Raw genomic sequence first — 16,121 nt, 5'->3', positions numbered from 1 at the left:
GGAAGAACCAGTGCTGTTCCTTCCATGATGGAATCAACCTGCCACCACCAGGTAGCTTGCTGGTCACCCCATGGGATGGTGGCATATCAGGGGCTCAGTGTCAGTCTCTGCTGCTGGCAGGTGGGGCTCTCAGCAGTGTCTTTGGCCAGGCTGGCCTTGGTGGCTGGAAGTCCATGTTGCTGAGCCTATGGGTACCCTCCATCCCTGTCATGGCCACGTCTTCTGTGACCCTATTGGTGATGATGGGGCAGCTGGGGAAAGAGGCTGGCTCAGTTTGTTCAATGTGTCTGTTTGCTTCTTCTTAAACTCATTCACCATCCCTTTCTCGTGTTTCTTAAGTCCTTCCTTCAGCCTCTTCTGTTTTAACTTTATATTCTTTTCCTGGGACATTTTATCCTCTGCCTCCTTGGAGCTAGTGACTTTCATATTTTTATCACAGACTGTCCCTCAAGTATTTATTGACCATCGACTCAGTGTCAGGTGCTCTTTTAGATATTGGGATTATAGACAAGGATCTCTGCCCTCACAGAACTTACCTAAATTATTTTTAAAAAATTATTTTAAAAAGGAATAGTGAAATAATAAGTAAATTATTTAATATGCTAGAAAGTGACAAGTGCTAATGAAAAAGAAAAGAGAAGGTAGAGTAGGAAATGAGGGATGAGAATGCTGGAATGCTGGGGAGTGAGTGGGTAGCGTCACTTTGCATTGTCAGGATGGACCAGTTTGCTTGGTCAGGATGGACCTCATAGAGCAGGTGGGTTATGAGCAAGTAATGAAAGGTAGTGAGGTGGTTAGCCCTGAGGAGATCTGAGGAACAGTGTTCTTTAGTTGGTATATTCAGGGACCAGCAGGGAGACCTATGTCGGGCAGGATGACGGGGGAAGGAATGGTAGGTCAGGAGAAAAAGTTAATGAGGTCGTGGAGGACAGATTATATAAAGGCAGATTACAGAGGCCACTGAAGGACTTTTGCTGTTACTCCAAGTGCAAGGGGGGAGCCGTTCAATGTTTTAAACAGAAGGTCAGCATGATCTGAACTATATTTTCAGATGATTTGCTGCAGTGTTGAGAATCGAATGTAAGCTGGCAGAGTACTTAGGAGACTCTTACAGGCAAGAGCTGATGGTGATTTAGATCCAGGGTGGTAGCAGTGAAGGTGTATACGTTTGGATATATCTTGAAGCAAAGCCAACATAATCTCTTAATATGTTAGAGATGAGTGTTAGAGTCTAAAGAAGAGGAGAAAACGGCAAAGAAACAGAAAAGGCATGATCAGTGAAATAGCAAAACCAAGAGAATCTGATGACCTGGAATTCAGGTAAAGAGAGTGTAATGGAGCTCTAGGGAAAACCACTTCCATCAAATGTCCTGACAGGTAAACTAAGATAAGGTCTGAGAATGGATCATTGATTTGGCAATGATGACTTCCACATGGTGAGATCAATGTGAGCATGGTCTAAAAGTCATCTTCTTCTTCCCAGTTGTTAATTTTTGGGGTTGGAATAACTCATCTATTTGCCAAGCATTTGTGTCTCTGACTCCAAATTCTATGCATTTTCATCTATTCCAGGGAATGAGAATCAATCCAAAAAGGCTGGTAAACCTATTAAGGACAATTTTGCAAGATTCTTTTAAGTTGTACCAAACAGTTTGAGTTTTTTTCTGCAAACCATTGAAGGTTACAAGTAATATGATAAGGTTGTTATTTAGAAGTCCTCTAGAAAGAAAAATGCCTCTAGAAAGAAAAGACCATTTGATATAAATGAAAAGTCCCTTGAACTTGCCTACCTTAGTAATTTTTAGGGTCAGTGCCACATTCCTTACTCATTTTCTGCTTGTCCTTTCCCTTGGCTATTCAGTACTGCATGTAAAAGGATGAAGTTTGTTTAAACTGGATCTATACTGCTATTTTCATTTGTCTTTGATTTTAAAATAAAGTCTTTTCAAATATTAGATAAAAGTGGGCTATTTCAGCACTGATTTTAACATTTGAATGACACTAGCTCAGGTTTATGGTACTTCATTTTTTGAGATGATTAGGAATACTTCTAAAGTCTTTTGATCAGTTGTTTTTTATGTGACCTAAAAAATACTGTATACTTTGTTGAGAAATATTTAGATTTCTAAACAGCTATTTTACACCTTTGTTGGAACGTAGGTCTAATTATGTCCAATTTCCACAGGTATCTTCTCTTAATGGATCTTCAAGATAGAAATGAAAAGCTCTTTTATGGAGTGCTGATGTCCGACATTGAGAGATTCATGCCTATTGTTTATACCCCCACTGTGGGTCTGGCTTGCCAACAATATAGTTTAGCGTTTCGGAAGCCAAGGTACATAAATTTTCATTTTAAATACAGTTTGTGTCTTTATTTTTTTTGTAAAGTTTTTGCAGTATAATTGGAAAGAACTATGGAATGGAATTGAAGTTTTTTTTTTTTTTTTTTTTTTTGGCACCACAGGCTTAGTTGCTCTGTGGCATGTGGAATCTTCCTGGAGCAGGGATCGAACCTGTGTCCCCTGCATTGACAGGCAGATTCTTAACCACTGCGCCACCTAGGAAGCCCTGGAATTGAAGTTTGGAAAAATCTAACAAACTTCATTTAAAAAGAACATTAAGTGTAAATATATATAACATTTAAAAATATGGTGTTTTATTTATAGATTTAAGATCATGGGAAAGTGTTTTTTTATAAGCTAATTTATGTTTCCTTTTATGGACAAGAAATAAATTTTTTGTTTTTGGTAAAAAGTAATTGATCATAATTAAGCTTGTCTTTGAGATGTTAGTTACCACTATTATGTATACATTTTACAAGTTAAGACAAAGATTCCAAATTTTCCTGAAAATAAGGAGTATATTGTTTCCTACATTAAGAGTTGGCATTAAACTGGCTCTTTTGTTGCTTTCCTTTAAATGAAATTGTAATCACCTTTAAAGATGTATAAAATATAAAATAGTTTTTCTAAAACCATAGCTTTATGTATTATATTACGTTAAATACTTTTGCAGCAAGAAACAATTGAAATAAATATCAGTGGTTTTAACAGCAGCAACCACAGAAGCTCAAGTTGACTATATTTGTACTGCTTGTAGTTCTTAATTTAAAGATAAAAAAGAAATGTTTATAAGTTTATACCAGAAATGAGAAAGCCTATTGAAAACACGGTCATTGAAAGAAGTATTTTTGAGGTAAGATCTGAAAGTTAGATTGAATATGTAGATTTCATGAAGGTATATTGATGTAGAGATAATGTTTTGCACACTGGTGCCACATTACCTTTCGTATAAAGAAAGAATTAGCCACATTATCCCTTGTATAAAGAGGAGAATTAGATGTCGATGGTCTCTTAAATTACATTAATAGCACATCTCTATGTTGCATTTATATAATGGCTACGTTAACAGTGCACACATTTTTTTTCATGGAAAAACAGGAGCTAGATTTAGCTGGTAATTGTATTATGACAAATAATTCTCTTTTGAGTATATTAGTATTTTTTTAGTCATACAAATAATATTTAGTCATTATTGGAAAAAAATGAGAAAATGAATATATGCAAAAGGAAGAGATATTTTAAAAATACCTAATGTCATCATAGCAAAAATCCTGATACATACAAATACATACTGTTTTCCTTATAGAAGGGATCATACTATACAAACTGTTCTTTACCTTACCATTTCTCTGAGTGACACTATAAAATATACTTGTCCATGTCTGTAAAATATATTTCTACATAGACTCTTAATAAAAGTGTAAGTGTATACAACTTAGCTGTTTTAAAATGTAATTTAAGCATATTTATCAAAATTCAAAGTTTTCAGTGAGATCCTGAGAAGTGCCCACAACTGTAAGAAATGTAGAAGAGCTTAGCTCAAAGTTTAGGTTGAAATTGACACAGAAATCCCAATAGCAACAATTATTTTTTGAGCACTTATTATGTACTAGATGATTTTCTAAGGGCTTGGGATACACTGGTATATATATATAAATCTAAAAGCAGAAGAAACAGGGAAATAAAAAATAATAGTCTAGTGTGTTGGGAGACAGGAAGTGTTATGGAAGAAGAGCAGGAAAGGGGGATGTGGAGTGTCAGTTGCTTTGGGGGGAGGGGCAGTAGCAGTTTTACATAGAGTGCACATTGTAGGTTTGATAGGAAAATGATGTTGGAGGGGTGAGAGGGGGAGATGCAAGGGGAAACGTATAGCAGGCAGGAGGGGTAGTCAGTGCCAAGGCCCTATGTGGGAATATGCCTGGAGACCAGGAGTAGCAAGAGACAGGGTGGAGTGAGAGAGGGGAGAGTAGTAGGTGAAGTCACAGATGTAAGATAAACGAGGGTACAGAACCTATACCTTCTTGTTGGCTGTTTTAAAGAACACTGGCTTTTACTATTAGTTAAATGGGGAGAAGAATCAGGTAGCAGGCTATTGCAGTAAACCTAGTGAGTGATAATGGTGGCTCAGATTAGGAGGGTATCAGGGACTTCCCTAGTCGTCCATTGGGTAAGATTCCACGCTCCCAATGCAGGGGGCCTGGGTTTGATCCCTGGTGGGGGAACTAGATCCCTCATGCATGCCACAACTAGGAGTTCACGTGCTGCAACTAAGAAGTCTGTATGCCACAACTAAGAAACCCACATGCCGCAGTGAAGATCCTGTGTGCTGTGATTAAGACCTGGTGCAGCCAAAATAAATAAAAATGAATAATAAGTAGAATTTAAAAAAGATTAGGAGGGTAGCAGTGGAGTTAAGGGATAAGAGTTCAGTTTCTGGATAAAGTCATGAGGATTTCCTATTGGATTGGAGGCTTCCTAGAGCAGTGGTTAAAAGTATGGGCTCTGGAGTAGATGACCTATTTTCACTTACTGGTGCTGTCACTTGTTTTAGTGTTGAATAAATTAGTTAACCTTTCTGTGCTTCAGTTTCCTCCTCTGTAACATGGGGATAATACTACAGCCCCAAATCCTTTATCCACATTTTTTAAATCCCAAACTTTGAAACCCAAGATATTAAAAAAAAATCTCCTTTGGGACCTGATCTGTTGGAACCCATTTGGTGGCAAAACTTGAACTGAATTTATTTAGGGATATTTATAGGAATTATGTGACTTAGTGCCATTTGTTTTTCTTTAGACATATGAGTGTATTTGATTATGGGGGGCTTTGTCAGAAATAATCTGATAGGTAGGTATGTAGGTAGCTAGGAGATAGGTAGATGGATAACTAGGAAGGGGGGAGAGGAGAGGGAGAGATGGGGAGAGATGTAGCAGAGCATTCGTAGCAAAATGCTCACAAATGTTGATTCTAGGTGACATATGGTATTATTCTATCAACTTTTCTGCAATATTTGTAATTTAAGTAAAGGAATGCTTTACTAACAGAAAGTAAAATTTCTACAACTATTTCTAAATGATCTGTTTATGGCAGTTTTCTGTCATTTTTTTTTTAAAGAAACATTTTATTTTATTTTTATTTTTAATTTTTTTTGATAGCTTTATTTATTTATTTTGGCTCCATTGCATCCTAGTTGTGGCATGTGGGCACTTCTTGCGGTGAGCAGGCTTCTCTTTAGTTGTGGTGTGCAGGTTCCAGAGTGCATGGGCTCTGTAGTTTGCAGCACGTGGGCTCTCTAGTTGAGGCATGTGAGCTCTGTAGTTGTGGCATGTGGGCTTAGTTGCCCCACGGCATGTGGGATCACAGTTCCCTGACCAGGAATCGAACCCGCATCCCCTGCATTGGGAGGTGGATTCTTTACCAGTGAACCACCAGGGAAGTCCCATCATGTTGATTTTTAATGTGCATATTTTGTTAAACTTTTGATGATTCTGAAGTTCTTTTCTATTGACATAATATTTGATGTACAATGTTACGTCATTGGGGAGGACCTCTGTGGTTGTGCTATCCCTGCTGTTTGTGGGCCATCAGCTCGGGTGTGTGGGTCCTGCGTAGACCATGTCTCTACCTATTCTACTCGTCTTATTGTGGCTTTTTCTTTATATATCTTTGTAGTTGTGGATAATCTTTTCTGCTAGTCTTTTGGTTGTTCTTGTAGATAGTTGCTCTGTAAGTGGTTGTCATGTTGGTGTGCCCACGGAGGAGGTGAGTTTAGGGTCCTCCTACTCCACCATCTCGATCCCGTCCCCCCTTAATTCTTTAGTAGAATAATGCTCATGGGCTTCTCCCATGATTATAAAAAAAAGAAACCTGTCTGAAAATGTGTTATGTGGCATATATCTAGATATTGTATTTAATTAGAAAGGAAATTGTGATTGTGTGTGAATAACGATGGCTCTTTCAGGCATCAGTTAGCATCTAGACTATTTTTTTAAGCCAAAATTGACGAATGTATTTTCAGTCTTTCCTACTGTAATAGTAGGTAGTCTAAGACATTTAGAAACTAAACAGGAGGATTATACCTCTTATTTTATTTACTTTGTGGGTCTCCTGCTAGCAATTAGGAAGATAATTAGTGAAAGTTCAGGGTTAATAGTGCAAGTACTGATGCTTAGTACAGCAAACAGGTATATCTTTTGATCTTATACTTTTTAATATATCTTAATGACATGATGCTTTCCTATGGCTAGATTTTTTTTTTCATTTTGAATATAGCATTAAAATCTGGCTAGGCATCCAAATTCTTACATTAATATTTCTACTTCTAACATTTTTTTTCTTGAGATATGATGCTGGAATATTCATTTGTTGGTATTGTGTGGAATTTCTTTTCTCTTTGGCATAGATACATTATGTGGGTTTTCCAAGATGTTGTGGATAATGGATTTTTAAGAATGTTGTTGAGTTTCCTTAGATTCTTTTATTCCCATAACATTCAGTTCTTGCAGAATCTTCGGTATTTGGTAGTGCAATATGCTTATGTCAACACATCTAATTGTGGCTAATTTGTAGATAGAGGTGTGATTTTTGGAAGCTAAAGACAGTTCTTTTTATATTTTGGTAGCATGTTGATCCTGCTTTGTTACTTAAATTACTTGTATTCGATGAAACTCTTTTTAAAGAAGAGTTTTGTGCAAATTGATAATGCAGGTATATGTAAAGGACAGTTAAAGCAGATTTATGTAATTTCTTTGGAAATATTTCTACCTGCTATATTTTACACTGCATTTTCCAGGAATCATCTCCCTCTCCTTTGAGTTCTTATTAGCTACATATCACTTTGCCATGCCTTGGGCAGTTAATCATGTTCCTGTTTTTAATATTTTGAATAGTATATCAAAGTACACTTGGTCTCTTTTCTTTTTAAATTTAATATCATTTATTTCAGTTTTTAAATTGAGGTATAATTGACATATACTATTAGTTCTAGGTATATAATGTAATGACTTGATATTTGTATATATTGTGAAATTATGACCACAAAAATTCTAGTTAACATCCATCACCATACATAGTTACAAAAAACTTTTTTCTTGTGATGAGAACTATTAAGATGTACTCTCTTAGCAACTTTCAAGTATGTAAAGCAGTATTATTAACCATAATTACTGTGCTGTATATTACATCCCCAGGACTTATTTATTTTCTAACTGGACGTTTGCAACTTTTGACCTTCTTCACTCCTCCCCATCTTCCACCTCCCACTCCTGGCAGCCAACAGTCTGTTCTATCTATAAGCTCAGCTTTTCCCCCCATCTTGGTTTTTTTTGTTGTCATTCTACTATTCATTCAGTCTCAACTAGATTGTAAGCATCTAGAGAGAAGTGATCACATTTTATAAATTATTCCTGTATTTTCCATGCTGTTTAAGCTTAATGTCTGTTTGGTGCTGGGTTAATATATGTTGTTTGCTACCTCAAAGAAATAGTAACTTAATATTACTCTGTTCATCCACTCACGAAGAAAAACATAAAGTATCGATATGCTCTTTATTTCTTCCTACTGTTTTAAGTGTACTGTTCTTACAGGTAAATTCTCATAAATAATAGATCTGAAAGAAATTAGCTTCATTCCAAAGAATCAGGTTGTGAGGAAGTAAAACTGATTAAATATAGACCACACGACTTTAAACACATATTGTGTTCCTTTCAACTACTCATCTCTGTACAGTATGTCACTGATATAATTTTGACAAAAAGGATGAGCTAATACAACAGTTTGTTGGTGATAGTTTTTTTAAAGAAGCATTTCCAAAGTCTGATCTGACTAGTACCATTAATTGGTTTGCCAACACTTAGGTGAAAAAAAGCATTCAGTACTCAAATTAATTGGAGAAAACTTGAATTAACTAAAATTAAACATGATTCTTTACTGTAAAATTTCTCAGCATAATACCTATTTTGCAAGTTTTTTGGATGAGGAGAATTAGGTTTAATATAGATAAAATACTTAACATACTTTTGACACAAAGTAGTTTTTCCCAAGTAGTGGCTATTACAACTGGTATCATTATAACTCCTGGATTTCTTGATGACTAAAGGAATGATGGTGTCATTCACTGAGTTTCAAAATAATTGAATATGTTTGTAAGGGATATAGAAAGTTCTTTTGGGGACATGTTGAGTGTTTTTTTTCTGGGCATTTTATTTTATTTTATTCTTTATTGAAGTATAATTGATTTATAAAGTGTTAGTTTATATGTATAAATATATATATATACACACATATATATTCTTTTCCATTATCGTTTATTACAGGATATTGAATATAGTTCTCTGTGCTCTACAGAAGGGCCTTGTTTATTTTATATGTAGTAGTTTGTGTTTGCTAATCCCAAACTCCTAATTTATCTCTCCCCCCTTCCCCTTTGGTAACCGTGTTTGTTTTCTATGTCTGTGAGTCTGTTTCTGTTTTGCAAATAAGTTCCTTTGTATCATATTTTAGATTCCACATATAAGTGATATCATATTATATTTGTCTTTCTCTTTCTGACTTATTTTACTTAGTACAATAATCTCTAGGCCCATCCATGTTGCTGCAAATGGCATTATTTCATTCTATGCTCTGGCTGAGTAATGTTCCATTATATGTACCACATCTTCTTTATCCATTCATCTGTCGATGGACATGTAGGTTGCTTCCATGTCCTGGCTATTGTAAAGAGTGCTTCTGTGAACACTGGGGTGATGTATCTTTTCAAATTAGAATTTTCTCCAGATATTAACCCAGGAGTGGGATTGCTGGATCATGTGGCAACTCTATTTTTAGTTTTTTAAGACACCTCCCTAATCTTTTCCATAGTGGTTGTACCAGTTTACATTCCCACCAACAATGCAGGAGGATTCCCTTTTCTTCATACTGTCTCCAGCATTTATTGTTTGTGGACTTTTTAATGATGACCATTCTGACCGGTGTGAGGTGATACCTCATTGTGGTTTCAATTTGCATTTCTCTAATAATTAGTGAAGTTTAGCATCTTTCTTGTGCCTGTTGGCCATCTGTAGGGATATGCTGAGTTTTAAATGTCTTTGGGACTTCCCAATTGAGGGGGTTGTCTAACAGACAATTTAATGTATGGACCTGGAACTCAATTGATAATGTATTTAAGGGCCCTAGTACTTTAATTCACACATTATATATGTTACATAGAAGGTACTTGTTTTGATTTTGGTAATGGTGAAGATTATTAACAAGACTAATTGTCAAAGAGAAACAGTAAGATGTGGGTTTTTTGCTTTCTTTTTTCCCAGAAATTCTTAGAGAAATGCATGGAAAGAAATACTAAGATGAACTAAAGCAAAACACTAAGATTGTTTTTCTACATTTATTGATTATTTGTATGCATATTTCATTTGTAATTCCGAAAATGGCTTTAAGTATAGTATTTATTATTTAAACTGTGAGGACCAATCTTTCTTTACTACATCATGTGCAATTTCATATGAGGATGTCTACCTAGTAACATAGAAATGGTCATAAACATGGCCATGATTGGACCATAATTATCATAATGGAAATATGTAGGTTCTGCAGATGTGCCGAAAGTTCAGCAAACTTTGTAGTCTTATAGGGTGAGGGTGTCGGTTTTAATTGATATTTGGTTTATGAAATGCAGTAAGAAAAAAAGCTTAAAAGGAATAAATGTAAAAAGAAACATTCCCAAAGCTAATGCTCCTTTAACTCAAGAATATTCTCATTACGTGCTGTAAATTATAATTAGAATAGCTATCAAATGAGTAGTTAATAGGATGGGCACTTTAATATTATATCCCGTTTTATAAATTTTCTCAGTTTAAATATATCTCGTTTTCTTAAACAATCTTTTTTTTTTTTTATGATGGACTATACCAGTGTATGGTTGGAATTTTACTTTAAGCTGTAGGTCCTTCAATAACTCAGCAGCTATAAAATAAAGAGAGTTTAAGTTGCTTATGGAAAAGAAACATGATTTCACAGCCAGTTTTAATAGCTGTGAATTAAATGCTTAACCCCTGTGGCTGTGGGACTTTGAATAGTTTTATCCTTTGTGATCTGGTCCTTTGTGATCCACTGTGATGTAAACTGCCAAGTGATCCAGTGCCCATAGATTGCTCTCCTAGGTCATCTCACTTTCAGAGCTAAGGGGTATCTGGGAAGAGGTCAGAGAAGGTCCTAAACCTCTTAAGTAGTCCTAGATACAGAACTGCCTAGGTCGACCAGGACTATTTTTGATTGAATTTGGCTTTCTTTGATTAAGCCACTTTAGAATCTTTAGAAATGTTTAGGAGACTTTTGAGAACCAAGGAATATTTTTGACTTTTTTTTATTCCTTTTAAAAAGAAAGTTGTTGAGATATAATTCCCATATAATAAACTGCATATACTTAAAGAGTACAGTTTGATTTTTTTATCTATTTTATGTATATTAATGTATATATGGCAATCCCAATGTCCCAATTCATCCCACTCCCCCCTCCCCCCACTTTACCCCTTGGTGTCCATATGTTTGTTCTCCACATCTGTGTCTCTATTTCTGCCTTGCAAACCATTTAATCTGTACCAGTTTTCTAGATTCCACATATATGCATTAATATACGATATTTGTTTTCCTGACATACTTCACTCTGTATGACAGTCTCTAGGTCCACCCATGTCTCTACAAATGACCCAATTTCATTCCTTTTTACAGCTGAGTAATATTCCATTGTATATATGTACCACATCTTCTTTATCCAGTTGTCTGTCGATGTACGTTTAGGTTGCTTCCATGTCCTGGCTATTGTAAATAGTGCTGCGATGAACATTGGGGTGCATGTGTCTTTTTGAATTATGGTTTTCTCTGGGTATATGCCCAGGAGTGGGATTGCTGGGTCATGTGGTAATTCTATTTTTAGTTTTTTAAGGAACCTCCATACTGTTTTCCATAGTGGCTGTATCAATTTACATTCCCACCAACAGTGCAAGAAGGTTCCCTTGTCTCCACACCCTCTCCATTATTTATTGTTTGTAGATTTTCTGATGATGCCTGTTCTAACCAATGTGAGGTACCTCATTGTCATTTTCATTTGCATTTCTATAATAATTAGTGATGTTGAGCAGCTTTTCATGTGCCGCTTGGCCATCACTATGTCCTCTTTGGAGAATTGCCTATTTAGGTCTTCTGCCCAGTTTTTGATTGGGTTGTTTGTTTTTTGGATATTGAGCTACATGAACTGTTTATATATTTTGGAGATTAATCCTTTGTCTGTTGATTCATTTGCAAATATTTTCTCCCATTGTGAGGGTTCTCTTTTTGTCTTGTTTATAGTTTCCTTTGCTGTGCAAAAGCTTTGAAGTTTCATTAGGTCCCACTTATTTATTTTTGCTTTGATTTTCATTACTCTAGGAGGTGGGTCAAAAGAGATCTTGCTGTGATTTATGTTGAAGAGTGTTCTTCCTATGTTTTCCTCTAAGAGTTCTATAGTGTCTGGCCTTACATTTAGGTCTTTAATCCATTTTGAGTTTATTTTTGTGTATGGTGTTAGGAAGTGTTCTAATTTCATTCTTTTACATGTAGCTGTTTGGTTTTCCTAGTACCACTTATTGAAAAGGCTGCTTTCTCTCCATTGTATATCCTTGCCTCCTTCATCACAGATTAGTTGACCATAGGTGCATGGGTTTATCTCTGGGCTTTCTATCTTCTTTCATTGATCTGTATTTCTGTTTTGTGTTTTATATTGTCTTGATTATTGTAGCTTTGTAGTATAGTCTGAAGTCAGGGAGTCTGATTCCTCCAACTTGGTTTTTTTTTTCCCTCAAGATTGCTTTGCATATTTGGGGTCTTTTGTGTCTCCATACAAGTTTTAGGATTTTTTTGTTCTAGTTCTATAAAAAAATGCCGTTGGTAATTTGAAAGGGATTGCATTGAATCTGTAGATTGCTTTGGGTAGTATAGTCATTTTCACAATTTTCATTCTTTCAATCCAAGAACATGGTATATCTCTCCATATGTTTGTATCATCTTTGATTTCTTTCATCAGTGTCTTATAGTTTTCGGAGTATAGGTCTTTTGGTAGGTTCATTCCTAGGTATTTTATTCTTTTTGTTGCAGTGGTGAATGGGATTGTTTCCTTAATTTCTCTTTCTGATCTTTCATTAGTTAGTGTATAGGAATGCAAGAGATTTCTGTGTGTTAATTTTGTATCCTGGAACTTTACCAAATTCATTGATTAGCTCGAGTAGTTTTCTGGTACCATCTTTAGGGTTTTCTATGTATAGTATCATGTCATCTGCAAACAGTGACAGTTTGACTTCTTCTTTTCCAATTTGGATTCCTTTTATTTATTTTTCTTCTCTGATTGCTGTGGCAAGGACTTCCAAAACTGTGTTGAATAGTAGTGGTGAGAGTGGACATCCTTGTCTTGTTCCTGATCTTAGAGGGAATGCTTGCAGTTTTTCACCATTGAGAATGATGTTTGCTGTGGGTTTGTCGTATATGGCTTTTATTATGTTGAGGTAGGCTCCCTCTGTGCCCACCTTCTGGAGAGTTTTTATCATAAATGGGTGTTGAATTTTGTCAGAAGCTTTTTCTGCATCTATTGAGATGATCATGTGGTTTTTATCCTTCAGTTTGTTACTATGGTGTATCACATTGATTGATTTGCATATATTGAAGACTTTGTGCATCCCTCAGATAAATCCCACTTGATCATGGTATATGATCCTTTTGATGTGTTGTTGGTTTCTGCTGGCTATTATTTTGTTGAGGATTTTTGCATCTAAATTCATCAGTGATATTGGTCTGTAATTTTCTTTTTTTGTAGTATCTTTGTCTGGTTTTGGTCTCAGGGTGATGGTGGCATCGTAAAATGAGTTTGGGAGTGTTCCTTCCTCTGTAATTTTTTGGAAGAGTTTGAGAAGGATAGATGTTAGCTCTTCTCTAAATGTTTGATACCATTCACCTGTGAAACCATCTGGTCCTGGACTTTGTTGGAAGATTTTTACTCAGTTTCAATTTCATTACTTGTGATTGGTCTGTTCATATTTTCTATTTCTTCCTGATTCAGTCTTGGAAGGTTATATATACCTTTCTAAGAATCTGTCCATTTCTTCCAGGTTATCCATGTTATTGGCATATAGTTGCTTGTAGTAGTCTCTTATGATGCTTTTTATTTCTGTGGTATCCATTGTAACTTCTCCTGTTTCATTTCTTATTTTATTGATTTGAGTTGTCTCCCTCTTTTTCTTGATGAGTCTGGCTAGAGGTTTATCAATTTTATTTATCTTCTCAAAGAACCAGCTTTTAATTTTATTGATTTTTGCCATTGTTTTCTTTGTCTCTATTTCATTTATTTCTGCTCTGATCTTTATGATTTCTTTCCCTCTGCTGACTTTCAGTTTTGTTTGTTCCTATTTCTCTAGTTCCTTTAGGTGTAAGATTAGATTGTTTATTTGGGATTTTTCTTGTTTGTTGAGGTAGGATTGTATCGCTATAAACTTCCCTCTTAGAACTGCCTTTGCTGCATCCCATAGGTTTTGGATAATGATGTTTTCATTGTCATTTGTCTCTAGGTATTTTTTGATTTCCTCTTTGATTTCTTCAGTGATCTGTTGGTTATTTAGTAGTATATTGTTTAGCCTCCACGAGTTTGTGTTTTTTAAGTTTTTTTCTTTATTTCCTCTCATAGCATGGTGGTTGGAAAAGATGCTAGATATGATTTTAATTTTCTTAAAGTCATTGTCACTGAGGCTTGATTTGTGACCCAAGATGTGATCTCTCCTGGAGAATGTTCCATGTGCACTTGAGAAGAATGTGTAATCTGGTGTTTTTGGATGGAATGTTGTATAAATATCAATTAAATCTATCTGGTCTATTGTGTCATTTAAAGCTTGTGTTTCCTTATTAAATTTTGTCTGGATGATCTGTCCATTGGTGTAAGTGGGGTGTTAAAGTCCCCCACTATGATTGTGTTCCTGTTGATTTCCTGTTTTAAACTTGTTAGCATTTGCCTTATGTATTGAGGTGCTCCTATATTGGGTGTATGTATATTTATAATTGTTATATCTTCTTGGATTGATCCCTTGATCCTTATGAAGTGTCATTCCTTGTCTCTTGCAACATTTTTTATTTTAAAGTCTATTTTATCTGAGTATTGCTACTCCAGCTTTCTTTTGATTTCCACTTGCATGGAATATCTTTTTCCATCACCCCACTTTCAGTCTATATGTGTCCCTAGGTCTGAAGTGAGACTCTTGTAGACAGTATATATATATATAGATATAGATATAGATATAGATATAGATATAGATATAGATATAGATATAGATATAGATATAGATATAGATATGGGGCTTGTTTTTGTATCCATTCAGCCAGTCTGTATCTTTTGGTTGGAACATTTAATCCATTTATATTCAAGGTAATTATTGATATGTATGTTCCTATTACCATTTTCTTAATTGTTTTGGGTTTGTTTTTGTATCTCCTTTTCTTCTCTTGTTTCCCACTTAGAGAAGTTCCTTTAGCATTTCTTGTGGGGCTGGTTTGGTGGTGCCGAATTCTCTTAGCTTTTGCTTGTCTGTAAAGCTTTTGATTTCTCTGTCAAATCTGAATGAGATCTTTGCTGGCAAAAGTATTCTTGGTTGTAGGTTATTCCTTTTCACCACTTTAAGTATATCATGCCACTCTCTTCTGGCTTGCAGGGTTTCTGCTGAGAAATCAGCTGTTAAACTTATGGGAGTTCCCTTGTACGTTATTTGTCATTTTTCCCTTGTTGCTTTTAATAATTTTTCTTTGTCTCTAATTTTTGTCAGTTTGACTACTGCGTGTCTTGGCGTGTTTCTCCTTAGGTTTATCCTGCCTGGGACTCTCTGCACTTCCTGGACTTGGGTGGCTGTTTCCTTTCCCATGTTAGGGAAGTTTTCAACTATAATCTCTTCAAATATTTCCTCAGGACTTTTCTCCCTCTCTTCTCCTTCTGGGACCCCTATAATGCAAATGTTGGTGTGCTTAATGTGTCCCAGAGGTCTCTTAAGCTGTCTTCATTTCTTTTCATTCTTTTTTCTTTATTCTGTTCAGCAGCAGTAATTTCCACCGTTCTGTCTTGCAGGTCACTTATCCATTCTTCTGCCCCAGTTATTCTGCTATTGATTTCTTCTAGTATATTTTTCATTTCAGTTATTGTGTTGCTTATCTCTGTTTGTTTGTTCTTTACTTCTTCTAGGTCTTTGTTAAACATTTCTTGCATCTTTTTGATCTTTGCATCCAGTGTTTTTCCAAGGTCCTGGATCATCTTCACTATCATTATTTTGAATTATATTTCTGGAAGATTGCCTATCTCCACTTAATTTAGTTGTTTTCCTGGGGCTTTATCTTGTGTCTTCATCTGGTACAAAGTCTTCTGCCTTTTCATTTTGTCTATCTTTCTGTGATTGTGGTTTTTGTTCCATTGGCTGCAGGATTATAGTTCTTCCTGCTACTGCTGTCTGCCGTCTGGTGGATTATGCTATCTGAGAGGCTTGTGCACACTTCCTATTGGGAGGGACTGGTGGTGGGTAGAGCTGGGTATTGCTCTGGTAGGCAGAGCTCAGTAAAACTTTAATTCACTTGTCTGCTGATAGGTGGGGCTGATTTCCCTCCCTGTGGGTTGTTTGGCCTGAGGCAGCCCAGCACTTAGCTTACAGGCTCTTTGGTGGGGCTAATGGCGGACTCTGGGAGAGCTTACGCTAAGGAGTACTCCCTAGAACCTCTGCTGCCACTGTCCTT

General features: G+C 35.8%; 1 protein-coding gene across 3 annotated transcripts in view; it reads left to right on the top strand.

Annotated features, from left to right (window-relative positions):
- The window catches only part of ME1 (malic enzyme 1), a 181,905-nt gene that overhangs the window by 27,579 nt on the left and 138,205 nt on the right, over window positions 1-16,121 (top strand). For 2 of the 3 annotated variants that reach the window (XM_057738818.1, XM_057738816.1), the window contains exon 3: window positions 2,186-2,335. The exons of the other annotated variant lie outside the window; for it this stretch is intronic. In XM_057738818.1, coding sequence (XP_057594801.1) covers window positions 2,186-2,335 — 150 coding nt within the window. The remainder of the gene's footprint in view (window positions 1-2,185; window positions 2,336-16,121) is intronic. 3 annotated transcript variants of the gene reach the window in all.

The sequence above is a fragment of the Hippopotamus amphibius genome, chromosome 6, assembly GCF_030028045.1.
Source record: "Hippopotamus amphibius kiboko isolate mHipAmp2 chromosome 6, mHipAmp2.hap2, whole genome shotgun sequence".
In the NCBI taxonomy this organism is placed as follows: domain Eukaryota; kingdom Metazoa; phylum Chordata; class Mammalia; order Artiodactyla; family Hippopotamidae; genus Hippopotamus; species Hippopotamus amphibius.
Note: the sequence above shows the minus strand (reverse complement) of the source record. Positions and strands in the feature narration are given on the sequence as shown.